Here is a 21,232-nt window from a genome sequence, read left to right as displayed (position 1 = left end):
TATAATTAATTCATGCCCACTCAATACGACACAATATTTTTATGAATGGCTCGACCGAATTAGGGTACGACAAGGTTTAGCCGTACCGAAAGTCATTACCACGAACGGGAGAAATGCTATTACACATTCAAATTGTCGTAGTACCAAAACCGCACCTTCGCCGATCTATTAAACAAAACAAACAGTTGCGTAAGTACGTAACATTGATCTTAAACTTTCGTCCGGTGTAATAAATCTGTGTGTGAGTTTCACAATCGAATATTGAGTTGATTGTATTAATCTGATGTGATGAAAATAATGAGTTTATTAAGTTTTCCCTTTATGGTGTCGAATCGTTAATTAATTATATTCATTCTACGTATTATTATTTCCTGTTAATTAGCCAAGTATCTCCGTTCATTTCGAAATTAACTTAGTTATAAAATTTTATTGGAATTTATGTAACAAAAAGTATAAATATTTTACAATCGTACAGATAAGTTAACAAATGTTTCAGCAATTTATGATTTTTACTGATTATTTTCTCGTTTATTTTCATTTTCAGGTCTGAAAGTTTATAATTAATAAGGTTATAAATTATTTTTTGTTCCACAAAAATTAATAATCTATTTGAATTAGATTTATGGACAATATAAATAAAAAATAACGAACATTATAAAGGGTGTTGAAATTTAAAACATATTTTACATAAAACGAGAGTTTTCAGGAAAAATTTGTAGAGAAAATACGTCCGTTTTGTTATTAGCTTTTTATGGTTTTATAGTAAGGTTAATTGTGAATGCTAATTTTCTCTTAATGAGTTATTCATATCCATTTTGAAATTACTTATTGTATGATTTATTTACAATAGGAATAAAAATGTAGTCAATTAATTTTAAAATCAAATATAATTAAATATATATATATATAAAAATATTATTTGGTAATCTTCTTTTTAATCATAAGAAATAAAATTAAAAAAAAAAAATAGTATGATGAAATAAAATTAGAAAACTGTATTACCCAGTTTCGACTTTTGAAGGACAGATGGCAGTGGGAAAATTTAAGCAATGCAAAGATTTTTTTACTTTTACTAAAAAAAATCTGATTATTATGTCAAGAATGTTAATAAATTAGTTTGAATATTCACTTAAACATATTTTTTTTTTAATAAAAATAATAAATAATACAAATTGTGGTAATTTGTAACCATTTTTTGTAACTTATTAAAATTATTCTATAAAATAGTGTTTTAAATAAAACCTTCTGGAGAAAATATATCCGTTATGTTATTAATATTTTTTGGTGTTTTAAAATTACTTTCATTGTGAGTATTAATTTTCTGTTAATGAGTTACTTATGTTCATTTTGAAATTACTCATTATAGTGTTTTTTATGGATTTCTTTTTAATAAGTATTAAAATGTAGTAAATATATTTTGAAGAAAATTATTATTACCATTTCCAATTATATAACAAAAATATTATTTAATGCTCTGCCATCAGTGACACATTTTTATACTTTTATACATTAGAATAAAGTATTAAAACAATGGTACTCTTCTTTTAAATCATAAATAAATTCTAAAACAAAATAATATGATGAAATAAAAATAGAAAACTGTATTATTCAGTTTCGGCTTTTGTAGGACAGATGGCAGTTAAGCAGTGCAGCCATTTCTTTATAATCAATTATTAAAATCAGATTGGCAATCTTAATTAAATGGTTGATGGAAAGGAAAATTATTAAAAATAAATTTGTGTAAATTAAGATTAACCAATCTTATTATAAAATATTTGTTTATAGCTTTAACAATTATTAACCTTATACGTTTGTTCTTGATAATAGTAACAATGAATTATTGTTAAATTCTTAATATATTATTTTGAATATTTAATTATGAAATTAATAAATAATAAATACTAAAAAATGTGGTAATTTGTAACATTTTTTAAAAAATTTTAATTAATATTACATTAATGTTGTCTTCAATAAAATGTCTAGAGAAAATACGTCCGTTATATTTTTAATATTATTAGTTTTTTGTGGTTGTAAAATTACTTTCATTGTGAATATTAATTTTCTGTTTCTCTCATGTCCATTTTGAAATTATTTATTATAATTTATTTATGGATTTTTTTTTGATAAATATTAAAATGTGGTAAATGAATTTTGAAGAAAAATATTTCCATTTCCACTTATATAACAAAAATATTATTTAATGTTTTACTTTACTTTAATACTTTGGGATAAAGTATTAAAACAAAAAAATCAAAAACAAAATAGTATGATGAAATTAAAATAGAAAACTGTATTGTTCAATTTCGGCTTTTGTAGGACAGATGGCAGTGGCAAAAGTTTTATAATTAAATATTAAAAAATTAAAATATTTTTATTAAAAAATTACTTATTACATGAAATAGTATTTTCATAGAGAAAACATGTCCGTTATGTTATTAACATTAGTAGTTTTTCATAGTTTTAAGGTTATTTCCATTATGAATATTAATTTACTGTTAATGAGTTATTTATATCCTTTTGAAAATTATTTATTATAAAATTTATGGATTTATTTACGTTATATATAAAATAGAACAAATTAATTTTAATTACAAGTAATAACTAATATTACTTAACATTCAACTAATGGGTGAAATATTTCATAGATTATATTCATTTATACACATAAAATCATACGAGGAAATACAATTAGAAAACTGTAATATTCAGTTTAAGCTATTGTAATATAGATGGCAGTGGGAAAAATTAAGGTATTCGTCACTTTCTAAATAAATGATTGCAATAAAATGTAAATAAAGGGCTTTACTTTTAATTGATTGTTGCAGGTAGTAATTATAATAATTTATATGACGTCTTCAGTAAATTTTAATGTTTTGAATATTATATTAAACAGTTAGTAACACAATAAATTTTGCCTGATAACGTTAAGAGGATTAATTCCAGTTCCCACATTATCTAAACGTTGAAGGATGTTGCTTAAAAATTAATTACACAATTGGTTGTATTGTATTCAAATCTAAAGTAAAAAACAAATGGCTGGTTTGAAACTATTGTTTACTAATACTAGTGAAGATTTCACGTAATTCAAACGTTTTTTTTTTGTCTTTGACTTCAGTTTTCAGGATGTTGTATAACTTTTTTTATCACCTTTCACTTCATCACTCAAAAAAAAAAAACTGCACATATGATTTTGTAACTAATTGTTCCGGCGCATAATTCGTTAAACGTATGGATCAGTGTCATGTGTGATATTTCATAAATAGCTCCCGCATAAATTAAAACCTGTTGTTCGTTAAACCGTCGGCTTATGCCATATTTATTGGTAAAAATATCAACAAAGAGTTTGTTGTGACAGTTTTAGAATCCGATCGTTCGAAAACGCGTCAACTATTTCTGGAGAATTGCATTTATTTATAAAGTGTACGCCAAGAGGAAAACACGTTTACGGACGAATCAGCGTTAAGAATAGCGGTTTCGTGGGGAAAATGCCCGTACGGCTTGCGGAAGATTGTTGTGTCCGAAAATTGCGGATGATTAAGGCTAATTAATTATAGAAGTGGATGTGGAAAAATCGGTTTATTTTCGTTTGAACATTTCATGTGGATTTCATATAAAAATTGACTTCAGTTGATTAAAAAATTTCAAAAACGTAACTAAAATGTCAAAAAATTATATAAAAAAAAAAACAATAATTTTATAGTTATTTATAGTAACATATAATTAATAAAACAACTTTTCATTATTAAAAAAAATCATTAATAATATTAATATAAAATATATCTAAACTTTTATTATAAGCATAATTTAAACAATTTACAAAAAATAAAACAACTAAATTTATGTTTTATCAATTCAGTTTATAATTTCAAATTGTTTAAAATTATTATTATAATTATTTTTTTTTTAACAAATTATTATTTTTTTTATTAATTGTATACATAACATAAAAATATCTTTTATATAATCTATTTTATTCTCCATCCAAATTAAGATTACTGCAAATTATAAATATATTTTATTTAAAATATTTAAAAAAGAGTAAAATTTTAAATTTTATCATTGTAATTTTTATGAATTTCTTTCTTACAATTTACTAAAATTAATATTATTATAATTATTTAAAAATATGTATATAAATACTGTTCGTAAACTAAATTTATATTTTAAAAGTAAATTGATATTTATTTAAAAATATTTATTAACACCCAAAAACGATTTTTTAATTTTTTTATAATTACTTATCTTGGACCAATTAAAACTATTTTTAAAACGAATTAATACATAATTAATATTAATAACTAAAAACGATTTTAAGATATTTTTTAAACATTTATTTATAAAATGTACTTTTTATTTTATATTTTTTTTATAAACTTTCTTAGTTTCTTTAATAGTGTTTATTAATGGATAAATAAATTATATTAATGATTATTTTAATATAATCTGATTCCTTTAATTTTTTACTGGATTAGTTAATAATATATGCGAAAATCTGACGATACATATATTAAAATTTTATTGATCAAAATTTTCAAATTATTTCTTAAGAATACATGATATAATTATTTTCTGCGTAAAAAATTTTATTTAAAATAATATAGTTAATAAAATTATTTTTATATATTTTTTTAATTTTTGTAAAATTTTCAATTTATAAATTATTAATATTAAAATATTAACAAAAGAGTAAAATTGTATCATTATTTATTATCTATTGTATTATTGTATTTTTATGAACATTTTTCTTATTTATTTTATTTAATTTAATATAATTATTTAATTTATTTATAATAATATTAATTTATTTAATGTAATATTTCTATAATATTTAATTTAAATTTCTAATATATTTAAAATAGTTATTTATCATAAACCAGTTCAAGAAATATTTTAAAAATAAATAAATATAATTTTTTAAAATATATTTAATATAATAACTAAAATTTAAAAAAATAAAAAATTTTTAATTTTTATATAATTACTTAATTAATAGAAAATTAAAAAGAGTTAAAATGAATTTAAAAAAATGTTTATTTAAAAAATAAATCGTTTTTTTAATTTACTTTTAAAATATTTGTTATTTTTCATTTCATTTTCTATGTATATATATATAATGAATAAATTTAAATTCCATTAATTCTTATTATTAGCAATTATTTCATTCCTTTAATACTTTACTGGATTATTTATTAATTGTAAAATTTTGCATAATTTAGGAGAAGTAAAACAAATTTGAATTTTCTCAAATTTATTTACATTTTTAAACAACAATTTTTTAAGTTTAAAAATTTGTTTAAGGTACTTTAGAAATACGTAATTAATAAAATAATTGTCATAATTCTTAAAATTTATTTTCTATTTGTGTAAATTTATTTATTTTTGTTCAATTTCAAAAATACATAAAACATTGTTATATTTACAAAAATATTTGTTGTAAATATAAATATTATATTTTAATATTTTTGACGATGAATAAACAATAAAAATAATAAATATTGTATTTTTATGAGTTTAATTTTACAATTTACTAAATTTAATATTCTTATAATTGTTTAAAAATTTGTATATGTTTACTGACTTTATTATATATAATAAATGAATTAAAAGGATATTTTATAAAAATAAGTTAATATAAATTTAAAAATATATTTTTAATATTAATTAGTAATAAAAAGAGATTTTTTAATTTACTTATTAAATTAATATTCTTAAATGTCTGTGATTTTTTATGCATTCATTCGATACGTGATATCATTTATATTAAAATTTAATTAATTTTTCATTTAATTTTCTATAGATACATATAATGAGGTATTGTTATTAATCTTTATAATTTGTGTAACAATTTTATTTATTATTGACAATAGTTTCTTTAATGAATAATATTTGCGAAAATCTGATATTTTATTAATAAACAATTTTACGAAATATTATTTTATTTATTCAATTTTTTAAAATTTAATATGTAAATATTAATATGTATAGTAAAATTTTTCTTAATTGTATATAATTATAAATTTTGATTGTTTAAAAAAAATTATTATTTTTTCATTTTTAACAATATTTATTTTGTATTTGTATGATAATTTTAATATTCTTATAATCAATTAAAAAGAATATTTTATATTATTATTGATCGTAAATTAAAGAATATTTTAAAAATAAATTAGTTAACATTTAAAAATTTATTTTTGATTTAAATTTTAATAAATATATTGTAATTTTTAATACATATATTTTTAATAAATATTTTTTTTTATTAATTTATTATAAATGAATTTTTTTCATTTAATTTTTTACTATATTAATTAATAATGAAAGAATTTTATTAATTAAAATTTAATAATGAAATAATTCTCACAATTTAGGAAAGATAAAACAAATAATTATTTTTTCAATTTAAAATTTTACATAAAATAGTTAATAAAATTATTAAAATTAATTTTTAAAATTTTGAAATTTATCTTTTATTTTGTTTAATTTCAAACTTAACATAGAAAATTTTTATAATTTAATATTTGACTTAAAATGTTTATAGTATATGAAATTACTTTAAATTATGAAAATTAATTGTTTAAAAAGAATAAAATTTTATCTTTTATCATATTTAATATATTTTTTTTTTGTTTTAGTTTTGCAATACTGTATTGTTTGTATATTATTGTTATTTTGGACTAACATTTTCCTAAAATGTCTCTTCAAAATTGTCTAAAAACTTCAAACAAAAATTGTTTATTTTTCTAGCAACTAAAATAAAAATGTTTTAGATGTTATTTATCTTTTTTTTTTATTTACATTTTAAGTAGTTTTCTATCTTTTTCATTTGTTTTGAAGGTAAAAATTATAATATTCCTAGAATAATAATTAATAACAATAATATATAAATTATAAAAATTATAAATAAGTTAAAATACTTAATTATTGATATTTTATATCATAAATTTGCTGTATTTAATATTCTTATAAATAATTTCAAAATAAGTAAGTAAGAATATTAATTAAGAGCCAAAATAATCATATTATAAAATTTATTACATTTAAATTTGTTTTTATATCATTTTAAAACTATTTTTGTTAATATATTTATTGTTTTTGATCCAATATTTTACTATTTCAATAGATTAAAAATATTTTGTTCAACTTTCTTAAAAAAATATTTACACAAATAATTAATTAATAATTATTAACATTGATATTAATTATTATTAACAATAATTTCTTTCTTTTATTTTTTTATTAAGATTATTAATATTTGCAAAAATTTGCTTAAATTAAAATAAATTGTAATACAGAAAAAATAAGACCAAACAATGTGTTTTCGAATGAATTCATTTAACGTTTCCAAATGGTACCATCGAAACGAATTAGAATAGCAAATCCCGTGAAGTGAAAGAAACGGTTTTCGGCCGTGCAACAGATGATACGAATGCGCGAAAATGTGAATCCAGCCACGCTCGCACGATGGTATCGTTCGCGTTTTAGAAAGTACCGACCGGCACGAAAGTACTTACCTGCGACCGTTCCGTCCGCTGGCCGGGTTCAGTTGCGCCACGGCCGCAAAGCGAGACGGGCCCGGTGTTCGGTACTATGGTGCATGAGCCACCCTGACAGCCACTCGAGGGGTTGAACGCGCGACGCGATGGGGGTGAACGGCAAGAGGAACAAGTTGGGTGAGGTGCGGTTCTATCGGGATGACGGCGACAACGTGAGGCCGGCCTGGCTGGCGAACAAGGAAAAAGTGAGAGGTAATTAACTGATTAATCAGTGCTCTTCGATCTTCCCTCGGAAACAATGCGCAATTTGTTTTATTTTTTTTTTCTTTTTCTTCTTCTTCTTCTTCTTGCGGAGAAAGGTCTATTCGGTTTTCTGAGTGAAATCAACATTATTATTAATTGTCTCTTGTGTTAGTTTGTCATTTTATATAAATTTGCCGATATTAAAATGGAGAAATGAACAACAACAATACTTTCTTTTCTTAAAAAAAAAATGACTAATAACAATTATTATTTATTTAAACTTGTTCTAAAATTATTTTTTTCAATTATAATATTTTATCTGTGTTTAACTATATTTTTTTATTTAATTATTTAAATAATTATTATTTCTTTTATATATCATATTATATTATATGTTGTAAATTATATTTGTTAATTATTAATTAATTAATTGCTAAATAAACAAATTTTAAACAAATTACTATTAAATACAAATAAGTGAAAATCATTTTTGTTCAAAATATTAACATTAACATTAAATTTTGTGTTTTTCTATTCCTATTGTTTATATTTTTGGAAAATTAATTTAATTATTAATATAATAATTATATTCTATTTAATTAAAATATTATTATTATTAAAGTAAGATAAAAAATAATTTTAAATCGAAAATTGAATTAATACAAATTTTTTTCATATTTTTATATATTAACATGCTCATAAATAATCAAGAAAAATTTATATAATTGTTGATTGCAAATATAAAAATGAGAAAATGTTAGTTTTTTGTTTTATTATTTAAATATATTTTATACATATTTTATATATAATATTCTCATAAATAATTAAAAAATATTTATATAACTGCTGATTGAAAAGCAAAAGATAAATTAATTAATGCAAATTTTAACATATAGAACATATTTCATATTTCATAATTGTTAATTGTAAATTAAATGAAAAAATATTAGTTTTAATTTTAAAAATAATTAATATCAATTTATAAAATGATTTTTTAAGTTTTTTGTTTATTTTTAAATGTGTTTTATGTATTTTTTATAAATATTATTCTTATAAATAGTTAAAAAATACATAAAAAACAATATATTTATAACACATAAAATCTAATGGTATTAATAAAGAATTTAATACAACTTTTATTAATCATAATTTAAACATTTACCAAAAAAATAAATCAATTAAATTTATGTTTCATCAATTCAGTGTATAATGTCAAATTGTTTAAAATTTTATTTAAAGTAATATATAAATATTTAATTATTAAAATTATTGTTATTAATTTTATAATTAATTTTTCTATTTTAGTCAAATTATTTTTGTTTTAAAAATTATATACAAACAAATAACTAATACTTTACCCAAATTAAAATTATTATAAATTATAAATATATTTTGATTAAAATATTTAAAAAAGATCATTGTAATTTTTATGAATTTATTTCTTACAATTTACTAAATTTAATATTCTTATAATTATTTAAAAATATGTATATAAATACTGTTTATAAACTAATTTAAGGATATTTTAGAAATAAATTGATATATTTAAAAATATTTATTTAATATTAATTAACACCCAAAAATGATTTTTTATATTTACATTTAATATTAATAACTGTAAATGATTTTAAATTATATTTTAAACTTTTATTTATAAAATGTACTTTTTATTTTCTATTTTCTTTATTTTGTTAAGTTTTCTTAATTTTTTTAATAGTGTTTATTAATGGATAAATAAATTATATTAATTATTATTAACAATAATCTGTTTCCTTTAATTTTTTACTAGATGCGAAAATTTGACATTAAATACATTAAAACATTTTTATAAATAATAAAAAATATTGTTTATTTTAAAATAAATATTAGTTTTAATTTTGAAAATAATTAATTTCAATTTAAAAAATATATAACACTAATTTGGTAACCAAAAACAATTTTTTAAGTTTTTTGTTTTATTTTTTAATACATTTTATTTATTTTTTATAAATAATATTCTTATAAATAGTTAAAAAAATATATTTATATAATTGCTAATTCTAAAGCAAAAAATTAATTAATTAATGCACATTTTAAACATTAATTGGCAGTCATAAACAAATTTTTAATTCTGTATTTTATTTTTTAAATATTTTTCCATATTTTTGAATATATTAATAAATATTCTATAATGATTAATTTTAACATATTAGTTTTAATTTAAAAAATATATAACATTAATTAGTAACAAAAATGATTTTTTTTTAATATATTTTATTCATTTTTTATAAATAAGATATTTTTAAATAGCTAAAAAAAATTACATAAGACAAATTAATTAATGCAAATTTTATAAAAAATAGCATTAATTGGCAATCACAAACGAGTTTATAATTTTATATTTTATTTTTATAAACGTTTCTTCACATATTTAAGAATAATTAAAAAATATTTTATAATTGTTAAAATGTATAAATATTTTAATATTTATTTCTAATTTAGTATTTTTTTTTTTAAATATTTCTTAATATAATATTTTTATAAATCTCATATTTATTTTTTACATTTAAATATTTATTTCAGATTTATACAACATATAATATTTTTATAAATAATTAAAAAATATTTTGATAATTGTAACGTAAATAAAAAGATATTAGTTTCAATTTTAAAAATAATTAATATCAATTTAAAATCAACCAAAAATTATTTTTTTAAATATTTTTCCACAATTTTATATAAAACAATAATCTTATAAATAATTAAGAAATAGTAATATATTTGCTGATTATAAAACAAGATTAATTAACCAGTAAAGAAAAATATATTTTTTTAATTTTTTTGTTTTTTAATATATGTATATATTACATTTTAAATATTTATATATTTTTTTAATAATATTTTATTTTATTTTTTTTTATAATTTTTATATAATATAAGAAACATTAAAAAATATATTTATGATATATATTTGTTAATTGTAATTAAATAAAATGTTAATTTTAATATTCATCAGGTAAAAAGGTTAAAATAATTTTTAATTTTTTTGACCTTTAATATACATATTTGAATACAAATTTATTAATTAAATTGATTAATTAAAAATGTAATAAATTAATAAAGTTTCTAATTAACAATTTTTTGATTACACATATTTAAATTTTTCTTATAAAAAATCAATTCAATTTAGATACTTATGAATTAAAAAATTTAATTTAACTTTTTTATATCTATTTTTACTGCAATTTTGTAAAAATCTTTAGTTAAATAATTAATTTAAATCATATGAATGTAAATAAAATCATTTTATTTAATTTAATTTATATTTAATTCTTGTAAACAATCATCCATTCTAAATAAATAAATTTGAGAATTATTTTCTACAATTTCACATTTTATTCAAATTAAATACGTATCATTTCCATAAACAATAAACAGTACTTTCCAAACTGAATAAAAGGGAACAATAAATGGAAAAAGAGGATTTATAAATTTCACCGCTTTTGTTAAAGTACTGTAAGAATATATGGAACAATAGGCACAGGCAAAAACAATTTTCTCCTTCAATACGCTTTCTTATGTAAATACAGAAGCCTCAACGGCAGTTGTCGTCCAATCCTTTCTTTTTACCACTCTTGTAAAGTGCGTTTTTAATTTCTCCTCCTTTATTATTATTTTTTGTTGGTATTTTATTATTAATTGGAGCCTAGGAAAGTCTCTAAAGACGACACAGTTCTAAGCAAAACTGTTCTAATTGTGTTCGGCGATTTGGTACGAGTTTTACAACGTTAATCTGGTTAATAAATGAAGAAAGTACATAATATTATTATTTAAAAATTCATAAGGTGAGCACCGGAGAGTTTAATAATTGGCCGACGATTACCATACATGCCAGCACACTAATTAAAACTAATTTAATTTTTCAAAGCTTTCTAAAAAAATCGTAAAAACCGAATCTTTTAGAAACCAGCAGCAATTTCACCTGACCTGTATGTGTGCTATAACGTAATTGATTCAACAATAAGTACATTAATTACAGTCCAGGTCTTTGGTGGTCAATAAAGTTGTCTGAAGAAGCACCAATTTGAGGTGTTAACCTGTTGAATTATGTTAAAAACAGTTGGTGCTAAGCATGGTCGAGTGGCCAAGGGGTTAGCTGACCCCATCGCCACAAATTCGGTTCTGGCTAATGACTGCAGAGATGGTCGATCAGTCCAAGACTAAGCCAAAGTTGTTGGCACCTTCACTGACAATTTCCGAAGTTTTTACAAAGGATGTTAAGTAACCAGAAACATGCAAACGAGGCTAATTCAAAGGTCGTTGGCACCGACACTCGTCCCTGCGTCGAAAACTTGTCGCCTTATTAACGTGTCGTTTTCGTTTCAGTTCTGGACAACAGGAACAACGCAAAATCGGAACGGCAACTGATCGTGGGACCTTCGAAGAGGAGCCAGACCACCTTTAACGACGACCACAGGACGGTCGAGGCCCTTGCCATACTCATTCAGCACTTGGTCTTTCACGTGAGTACACTTTCTTGGAGGTGGTGGGTGGTTTAATTGACGGTCGGCTTTCTTATGAAAGTTATTCATTATTAATACGATGATTAGAAAGGGTGTTCATTAAACGGATTTGCACACACTTCGGCCAAAAAGGTCAAGGTTTCGTGCACCATGGGAAAAGTTTTGTGGTACAAGAATTGTAATTCTCCTTCTTGTGCAACCACAAATTCGTACACAACAATGGTGTTTGTTAATACATAAATTGTTGTTTGATTTCACAATTAAATCAGCCTTTGTAACGCCACTTTTTAATACCTGGATGTTATTCTTAAGTCTTTTCTGACTTAAAAAAAGACGAGATTAATAGCTGGAAGAACCTAACCAGCAGTTAATTAACATATATAGTATTAAAGCAATAATCATCAATAATAATAATATTATTCAACACTTTCTTTTTTCCATTACATAATAAATGGGCTGGCCAAAACACACCAAAACTAATCATTGACTCTTGATCTCTACTGCCAATAATATTGATTGCGTAACTGAAAAATTTAATAATAAAACATTGTTTTGTTTTTAGGGTGAGGCGTTTTCTGTTCCGACATTGAAGAATCAAATTAAGTCGACCAGGAGAGAAGTGGAGGAATGGAAGAAGTCGTATTCTCAGCTGGAGGAGTCGATAAACGAAGAGAAGTCGCGACACTTGCAGACTTTGGAAGACGAAAGAAGATTGTACAAACAAATCACAGAATCTCTGAAGGAGAAACATGACACAATCGTTTCCGAACGTGAGTATTTTTTAAATTGTTTTTATTTTTGTTATGGTCAATTTGTTTTCAAAAATTTTTAATTATTTAGTCTGAGGTTTTATTTTAATATGTTATTTTTATAACATTTATGAAATAAAATATTAAATACAACAATATTTAAAAATGTAAAATAGAATATATAGTAACAGTAATTGAAAATAAATAATTTTATTACAATATTTTAATTTTTAACTTTTATTTTTTATTACAAATTTAGTTAACTTTAATAATAAAGTTTATATTTAATAGTTTCAAATAATTATAGAATTAATTAAAATTAGAAGTAAAAAATATTTGAAAATAAATCATTTTTAATTACTTAACTTTCAAAAATTTCGATTTTTATAACAATTTAAAATTATATAAGTATTTAACAAAATTATAAACAATATTTTTAACATTTTTTAAATATAGTATTTATATGAATATAAACATTGCTAATTTTAAATAAATAATAAAAATAATTTTTATAAGATTTTTATTTTTTATAAATTAATTTAATAATAGTAAATATTTTTGATACCAATAAAAATTGGTTATTTTTAATTTATTAAGGTTAATATTGATGTTTTATTTAATTTAACTTGTTAATTTTAATTTTTTAAGCTTAATTTTTAAATTTTATTAATATAAAATAATTTTTATTTAATTTAATTAATTATGCATAACTTTTTATATTATAATTTTTAAAAGTTATTAAAGTTAATTGACAATTAATGTTAATTTTCAATTTTGAAATTATATAAATTTTAAAATACTAATTTTATTTATTTTTAAGCTTAATTTTTAAATTTCATTAATATAAAATAATTTTTATTTAATTTAATTAATTATGCATAATTTTTTAAATATTATTTAAATTGTTAGTTTATTTTTTTCATTTCTTTTTTAATTTTATATTTTTAACGTTAATTTTTAAAATTTATTTGGTATTTTATTTTTTATTTTGTAAATTTAAATATTTAATAAATTTATTTGGCATTTTTTAATTTGTTAACCTTGTTTTTTTTTAAATTTTATAAATTTTAATTGCTTTATTATTTTTACATTTAGTTTGTTAAATTTATTTGAAGATTAATTTTCATTTTTAAAATTTTATAAACTTGAAATACTAATTTTATTTATTTTTTTCATATATTTTGTAAATTTTGTTTTATTTTAGATTAAAAATTTTAAAAAATATAAATGTAAATTAATAATTTTAAAACTATTACATTTAATTTATTGATTTCAATTTTATAGGGTTAATATTTAAAATTTTATAATTTTAAATTAACATATATTTAATTTAATTATTAAAAATTGATTATTTAAGTTTTATAAATTTAAAATGATAATTTAATGTTTTTAATTGAACTGATTAATTTTATTTTTATCAGCTTCATTTTTTAAGTTTTATAAATTTAAAACGATAATTTTAATTGTTTAATTTGTTAATTTTATTTTTCCATGCTTAATATGTAAAATTTTATAAATTTAAATTGCTTGTTTTATTTAATATTTTTACATTTAATTTATTAAATTTAGATTATTAAAATTAATTTTTAAAAATATATATAGATTAACTATAATTTTTTTAATATTTCAATTTATTTGGCAATTTTTAATTTGTTAAGTTTATTTTTTCTTTTAATTTTATAAATTTAAAATAATTTTATTTATATTAAAATTTTGGTTATTTTAAGATCAAAAATTTTAAAATATATAAATTTAAATTCATAATTTAAATTTTTTTTATATTTCATTTCTTGATTTTTATTTTAAAAGATTAATATTTAAAATTTTAGAAATGTAAAATGATAATTTTAATTTGTTTATATTGAATTTACATTTAATTTGTTAATTTTGGGTTATTAAAATTAATTAAAAATATATGTAGGTTAATTATATATTTTTTTAAATTTATTTGATAATTAATGTTAATTATCATTTTTAAAATTTTATAAATTTGAAATACTAATTTTATTTATTTTTTCATATATTGTATTTTTTTAATTTTTAAAATATATAATATTATTTTTTTCATTTTATCAGTAAGTTGTTTAGGTTATTTATTATTAGGTATTATATTGTATATTTTTTTAAATTTATTTATTAATTTTAAATTTAGTTTTTTTAAATATTTTCAAAATAAATTTAAAATGCTTTAAGTTTAATATAAAAAATTTTATAAATTTAAATTATATATTATTTTTTAATTTGATTTGTATTTTTTTTTAATTTAATTGTTTTTTATTTTATAAAATTTAATTTTTAAAATTTATTAAATTTAAATTTCAATTTAATTCAATTTTTAAATTTTAAATTAAATTTGTCAATTTTAATTCTTAAAATTTTATAAATTTAAATTATATATTATTTTTTAACTTGATTATATGTATTATATTTTCATTTGATTCGTATTTTTTTTTTAAATTTAATTGTTTTTTTATTGTATAAACCTTAATTTTACAAATTTATAAATTTAAATTTCTTTAATTTGTCAATTTTTAATTCTTAAAAAAATAATTTAAAATATTACATTTTTATAAATTTTAATTAATATAAATGTTTTTATTAAAGATAATTATTAAAAATATATAAATTTAAAATGTATTTTTATAAATTTAAATTAATATAAATTTATATATTTTTTTAATTTAATTATTAGCCTTGATTTTAAATTTTTTTTAAATAATAATAAATATAATAATATCATTTAAGTATACTCGCTTATATAATTAATAAAATTACCTATAAATAAAACAAAAAGTTTTCTAATTCGTCGATTGACATTCCAGTGAATCAAAAACATGCACAACTGGAAGCCTCACTCACATTCGAGAAGGACAACCTCGCCAAACAATTAAAAAAGCAACAGGACGAACAACTGTTGACGTTAAAAAGTGAGTTCTCGAAGCTCGAGAAGAACTACGCCGAACGCCTGGACATACTGCGCGAAGAAAACGAGGCGATATGGAAGCAAATCGACGAGAAGAACGCCGAAATCGAGGCGGCCGTCGAGAAGGCGTGCAAAATAAGGGCGGACTACGAGAGCAGAGAGGCGGAACTGAAGAAGAAACTCAGCGACGCGTGCGCCGAGAATCGACGATTGAGCGAAACGAACGCCAAACTGGAGGAGTCGATCAGGAACAGCACGGAGTCGGTGAGCGAGGAGAACCGGAAGCTTCGCGAGGAAAACGACCGGCTTCTGAGTTATGGGGATGAGAAGGGGATTGGCTTACAGGTAAACTTATCCTCAACTACTTACTTAACATTAGTAATTTATTAAATGTGTATTTTTAGGAGGTGCAGTCGTTGCGGGCTGTTTTGGAGTTGAAGCAGAACGAAGTCGGACAGCTAAGAAAGCAATTAGCTGAAGCTACTCAAAAATTAGACATTCTTGTGAACGCTGAAGAACGTGCCAACTTCCTTAATGCCAAATGTGAAGACCTGAAGTCTCAGCTACAAAGAAAACAGGAGTTTGAACAGTAAGTTTGGCCCCACTTAACTTCAACTTAACCTTTTATTAACTTAACCCACTTGTAGGAGTGTTGTTAATGAAAACAGCAAGCTACAAGAAAGCTTGAAGGAAGAGGTGAAGCAGAAGGCCAGACTCAGCCAGCACAACGAAGAATTACAGTGGAAGCTAAAACAGAACAAAGAAGTCATTAATAACATTTTGGAAATGAAGGAGTCCCCCTTAAGTCGGTCGCTTTTGAACTCCAGCCTCAACGAGAAGCACTCAGCCTCGAGGCACAGTTTGGAGAGAAGCTTCTCGTTCAGGGAGCACTCCTACAACAGCGACAACCGCAGCCGACGCTACAGGACGTCGCAGGACTTCAACGAGGACGACTCGCCACCCCCGTCGCCGAAAGTTAAGGGAGTGGTGGCCAAGTCGGACTCCGTCAGTTACGTGCTGGACCTGGACGACAGTCCGGACATCGTGGCTTCTCGCATAGTGAGGAGGAGCTTCCGCAACTCCACGTCGCCGAAGACGACGCCGACCAAGTCGCCCACCAACAAGACACCCAAGAACCCGTTGAGCACGAGCAGTTCGACCAGTTCGATGACCAAGTCCAGGAACGACCCGTTCAACAACGTGTTCGTGTGGTCGAGCTCGCCGAAGCCGAACAAACTGGACGACAATTCGGACTTCGACGAGGAGAACGACGACATCCTGCTGCCCGCGTTGCCCAGCGAGCTGAACAGGCAGGGATCGGTGCAGGCGTTGCCCAGTCCGAAGCACCTGGCGGGCGAGGCGATGATCTCGGAGAGCGCCTCGGAGGACGAGAGCACCAGCTCTTCGCAGTTGTGATTCGTTTGGACTCAGCGGTTTATGTTATGGGAGGAAATGTAACTAATAATTAGTAAATTTTTTAAAATGAATAACTGAAATGATTAATTATTATGTCTTTTGTTTGGAGGCAACACTTCCACTCATTTGTTTGGTCTGTACATAACTCAAACCACTTTCGTTTTGTATATAGCTACATTATTAAGTCGCTTCGTCATATTATCCAATTTATGATTTTATTTTCTTACAAATAACATGTGTTTTATTATAAATGACCTGTTCTAAATTAGAATAATCATTAATTTTAATAATTAATATGATTGCGATCGGTTGTGTGTATGTTTTTTAAGATTTTACGTAGTGTTGATATAAAATTACAATAAAAATACCTTGTTACACAAGTTTGTGATTTAGTTTGTAATATATATTATATAATGTGTAGAGTTTACTGAAAGATTTTTTGAATATTTTACATCTTTCTACTAGTGTCTTTGTAGCATGTCTACGCCAAATCCGTTTCAAGTCGATTATCTTGGCACAAACGAACTGAATTTGAATCTGGAAAGAGAATGTTGTATAGTTTTGTATGGTTGAGGTTTCGTGATAAGATATTTGACTTAGTTGTGATTTATGAATGAAAATGTTAATATTCCTTATTCAGTATTACTAATCTAACCAATATATTTTATAGAGAACATTGTTTTGTTTGTTGTTATTTTGTTTACTTTATTAGTAATTTATTTGTATTCATATTAAATGGAGTAGTGGTTTAAAATTTATATAATAAGACCAACTAGATAACCAATGTTTACAATTTATCAGATGTATACTTACTTGCAACTGTTTCAATAAAACTGATTTAAAAATATTATCTCTATTTTATTTATTTAAATTAAAGATTAAAGGGTAATTTACAAAAAGCAGAACAAGGAAGTCATCAACAACATTTTGGAAATGAAGGAGGCTTCAGGACGTCGTTCATTTTCAAAATGTTGTTGATGACTTCTCTGTTCTGTTTTAGCTTCCACTGTAGTTTTTCGATTTTATTAGCTGATTCTCTCCTTCTCCTCACAAGCTTTCTTGTAGCTTGCTGTTTTCGTTCACCACGTTCCTACAAGGGAGTTATTTTAATTAATGTTATTATTGAAATCTCGAAAGAAAACAAGAGTTTGAACAGTAAGTTTTGACCTAACTAGTGGATAATAAAATTAATTCAATTAATCCACTAGGAGCGTGGTGAATGAAAACAGCAAACTACAAGAAAGTTTGACAGAAGAAGTGAAACGGAAGGCGAAACTCAGCCAACAGAATGAGGACTACAGTGGAAGCTAAATAAGAACAAAGGAGTTACCAGTTACATTTTGAAAACGAAGGAGTCTCCCTTAAATTGGTAGTTTTTGAATTCCAGTCTCAGTGGGACAGCTTCGAGGTACAGTTTGGAGAGAAGCTTCTCTATCAGGGAACAGTCCCACAACAGTGACAACTTCAGCCGAAGCTACAAATCGTCTCCGGACTTCATCTCCCCCAAATTACATGCTGGATCTGGACGATAGTCCTGATGATAGAAGAAACTTCTGCAACTCCACGCCAAATCCATTTCATATCGATTATCTTGGCACAAACGAACTATATTTGAATCTGCAAAGAGAATGTTGTATAATTTTGTATTGTTGAGGTTTCGTGATAAGATGTTTGACTTAGTTGTGATTTATGAATGAAAATGTCAATATTCCTTATTCAGTATTACTAATCTAAAATTTATGTAATAAGACCAACTTTACAACTGTTTCAATAAAACTGATTTAAAAATATTGTCTATAATTTAGTTGTTATTACAGATGTTACACCTCTGAAGTCTTCTTATGAAAATACTCTAATTTAAATAAATTAGTATAATTAATTGTGGCCCTTTTAAAAACGGGACACCCACATTTTGTGTTTTCTGTTCGACTTTTCTTTTAATTGTAAAGCATGAACATATGAATTTATAGACAAAAAGTCACTTTTTTGGTCTAAAATCAATTTTCAATCAATAAATCATATCCGCAGTTTTTAAAAAAATCTAACTACACCACTGGATTAAGCACCTCCTGAAAGGAGTATATACGAATATTCATAAAAAATATGTGAATAAATTAAATATGTGAATAAATTAAAAAACAAGGTTTTCAAAATTAATAAATTACAGATAAATATAATTAATATACAGTGTTGGCCAATTGAACACGGAACAACCATATATTGTAATATAATAAATAATATAATTTTCTGTTAGACTTCTTTCAATTGTAAAGAATGAATATATGAACTTATAGACAAAATATCATCTTTTCGATCTAAAACCAAATTTTTTAGACAAGAAAATTGAAGAAATCATACCTTCAGTTTATTTAGAAAATCTAACTACGCCACTGGAGTAAGCATCTACCGAAAGGAGTATATATGAATATTCATAAAAAATATACAGATTCATAATTTTGTAGAAAAATTAAAAAAACGAGGTGATCAAAATTAATAATTTTACAAATAAATATAATTAATATACACTGTGGCCCATTTAAAAACGAGACACCCTCATTTTATGTTTTCTGTTCGACTTTTCTTTCAATTGTAAAGAATGAATATATGAAGTTATAGACAAAATGTTACTCTTTTGGTCTCAAACCAAATTTTTTAGACATGAAAAAAAAAAAAAAAAAAATTCTATAAATCATACCTGCAGTTTTTTAAAAAATCTAACTACACCACTGTATTTAGCACCTCCTGAAAGGAGTATATACGAATATTCACAAAAAATATGCAGATTCATAATTTTGTGGAAAAATTAAAAAAACATAATATTTATGAATTTATTTTTTTAATCAACTTGTTAATTAGAATGAAGTGTCAAATATGTGGAATATTATTTAAAAAAGCACAATAAAGAAAATTAGTTCTAGTTTTTAATTATAAGTTGTAATAATCTTAGCAAGGTATTTAATTTTTTTTTTAAGATCCACATTATTATATATTGATAATTAATAAGGCTTACCTGTCAACATACACTTAACATAATTATTATCACAGATCCATTTAACAGTTGTGTGGAATTCGTTGGTGTGTATAAGTTTTCTTTGAACGTTTTTTATACATGTGAAAAAATTTTAAACTCTATGTTTGTCGATCTGTGGACCACCCTGTATATATAGTTTTGGTCCGATCCTAGGCGTCCAGTCGAATTCACGATCCTTTTCATATCACACTGTTATTTTATTAGTGACATTATAAACAATCTCTTAAAGCAAAGGCAGTTCTATAAAATTGAAGACGACATTAGCTCTAAAAAGAGGAAGAACACCGTCATACTTTATCAGTGGTTACATCACGTCAACTCAATAATCATATCTAAAATATATTGTTTATTGAAGTTTCATCCAAGAATTTGATTTATATATAAAATAAATATTGATCTAAAAATTGTCCTTTTTATTCATTAGATTACAAATGTATCACCCCCAAAGCACGAAACGTTTGAATATAATCGGACAACGTGACAAAAACGGAAATCCTCAGCATCCCCTTCCGTATCAGATCCTTGACCACCTTGCACAGGTTCTTCTTCTCCGAGGCCTCCAGCAGGGGCAGTTCCAGCCAGTCGAAGTTGGGCACCTCCCCGGCAAGCAACAGATACCCCGTTATCAGGGTGACCAAAGGCGGCAACAGTAACATCATGAGCGGCAGGACGAAGACACTGATCAGGAATGTGCACAGGATGACTCGAACGCTGGCCGGGAACGATGGTTCTCTGTACCAGATGTTCTGCACGTCTTTCCAAATTGACAGGGGTGCTTTGTGCGACGGTCCCAGCAATTTTTCCAGGTATTGCTGGCCGTACATTGGGTTCGTGAGCTTTTTACGTTTCCTTAAGTATGGACGCATTTTGGGATT

At 23.1% G+C, this 21,232-nt stretch overlaps 1 protein-coding gene and 1 long non-coding RNA gene across 5 annotated transcripts in view; one reads left to right on the top strand and one right to left on the bottom strand.

The window, feature by feature from the left end:
- LOC109594782 (uncharacterized) overlaps positions 1-18,173 on the top strand; it is a 76,498-nt gene extending 58,325 nt beyond the window's left edge. For all 4 annotated transcript variants that reach the window (XM_049968307.1, XM_020010019.2, XM_020010021.2 and 1 more), the window contains 5 exons: positions 12,102-12,238; positions 12,801-13,008; positions 15,810-16,255; positions 16,315-16,499; positions 16,558-18,173. In XM_049968307.1, coding sequence (XP_049824264.1) covers positions 12,102-12,238; positions 12,801-13,008; positions 15,810-16,255; positions 16,315-16,499; positions 16,558-17,326 — 1,745 coding nt within the window. In that variant the 3' untranslated portion in view covers positions 17,327-18,173. The remainder of the gene's footprint in view (positions 1-12,101; positions 12,239-12,800; positions 13,009-15,809; positions 16,256-16,314; positions 16,500-16,557) is intronic.
- On the bottom strand, positions 18,164-20,423 carry LOC126265764 (uncharacterized). The gene is made up of 2 exons (XR_007548239.1): positions 20,337-20,423; positions 18,164-18,943 (listed from the first exon to the last, which is right to left on the bottom strand). It is a non-coding gene; the product is annotated as an uncharacterized LOC126265764 (long non-coding RNA).
- Between the last annotated feature and the right edge of the window lie 809 nt (positions 20,424-21,232).

The sequence above is a fragment of the Aethina tumida genome, chromosome 5 (genome assembly GCF_024364675.1).
Source record: "Aethina tumida isolate Nest 87 chromosome 5, icAetTumi1.1, whole genome shotgun sequence".
NCBI classification, from domain to species: Eukaryota; Metazoa; Arthropoda; class Insecta; order Coleoptera; family Nitidulidae; genus Aethina; species Aethina tumida.
This window is presented reverse-complemented; position numbering and strand designations above follow the sequence as displayed.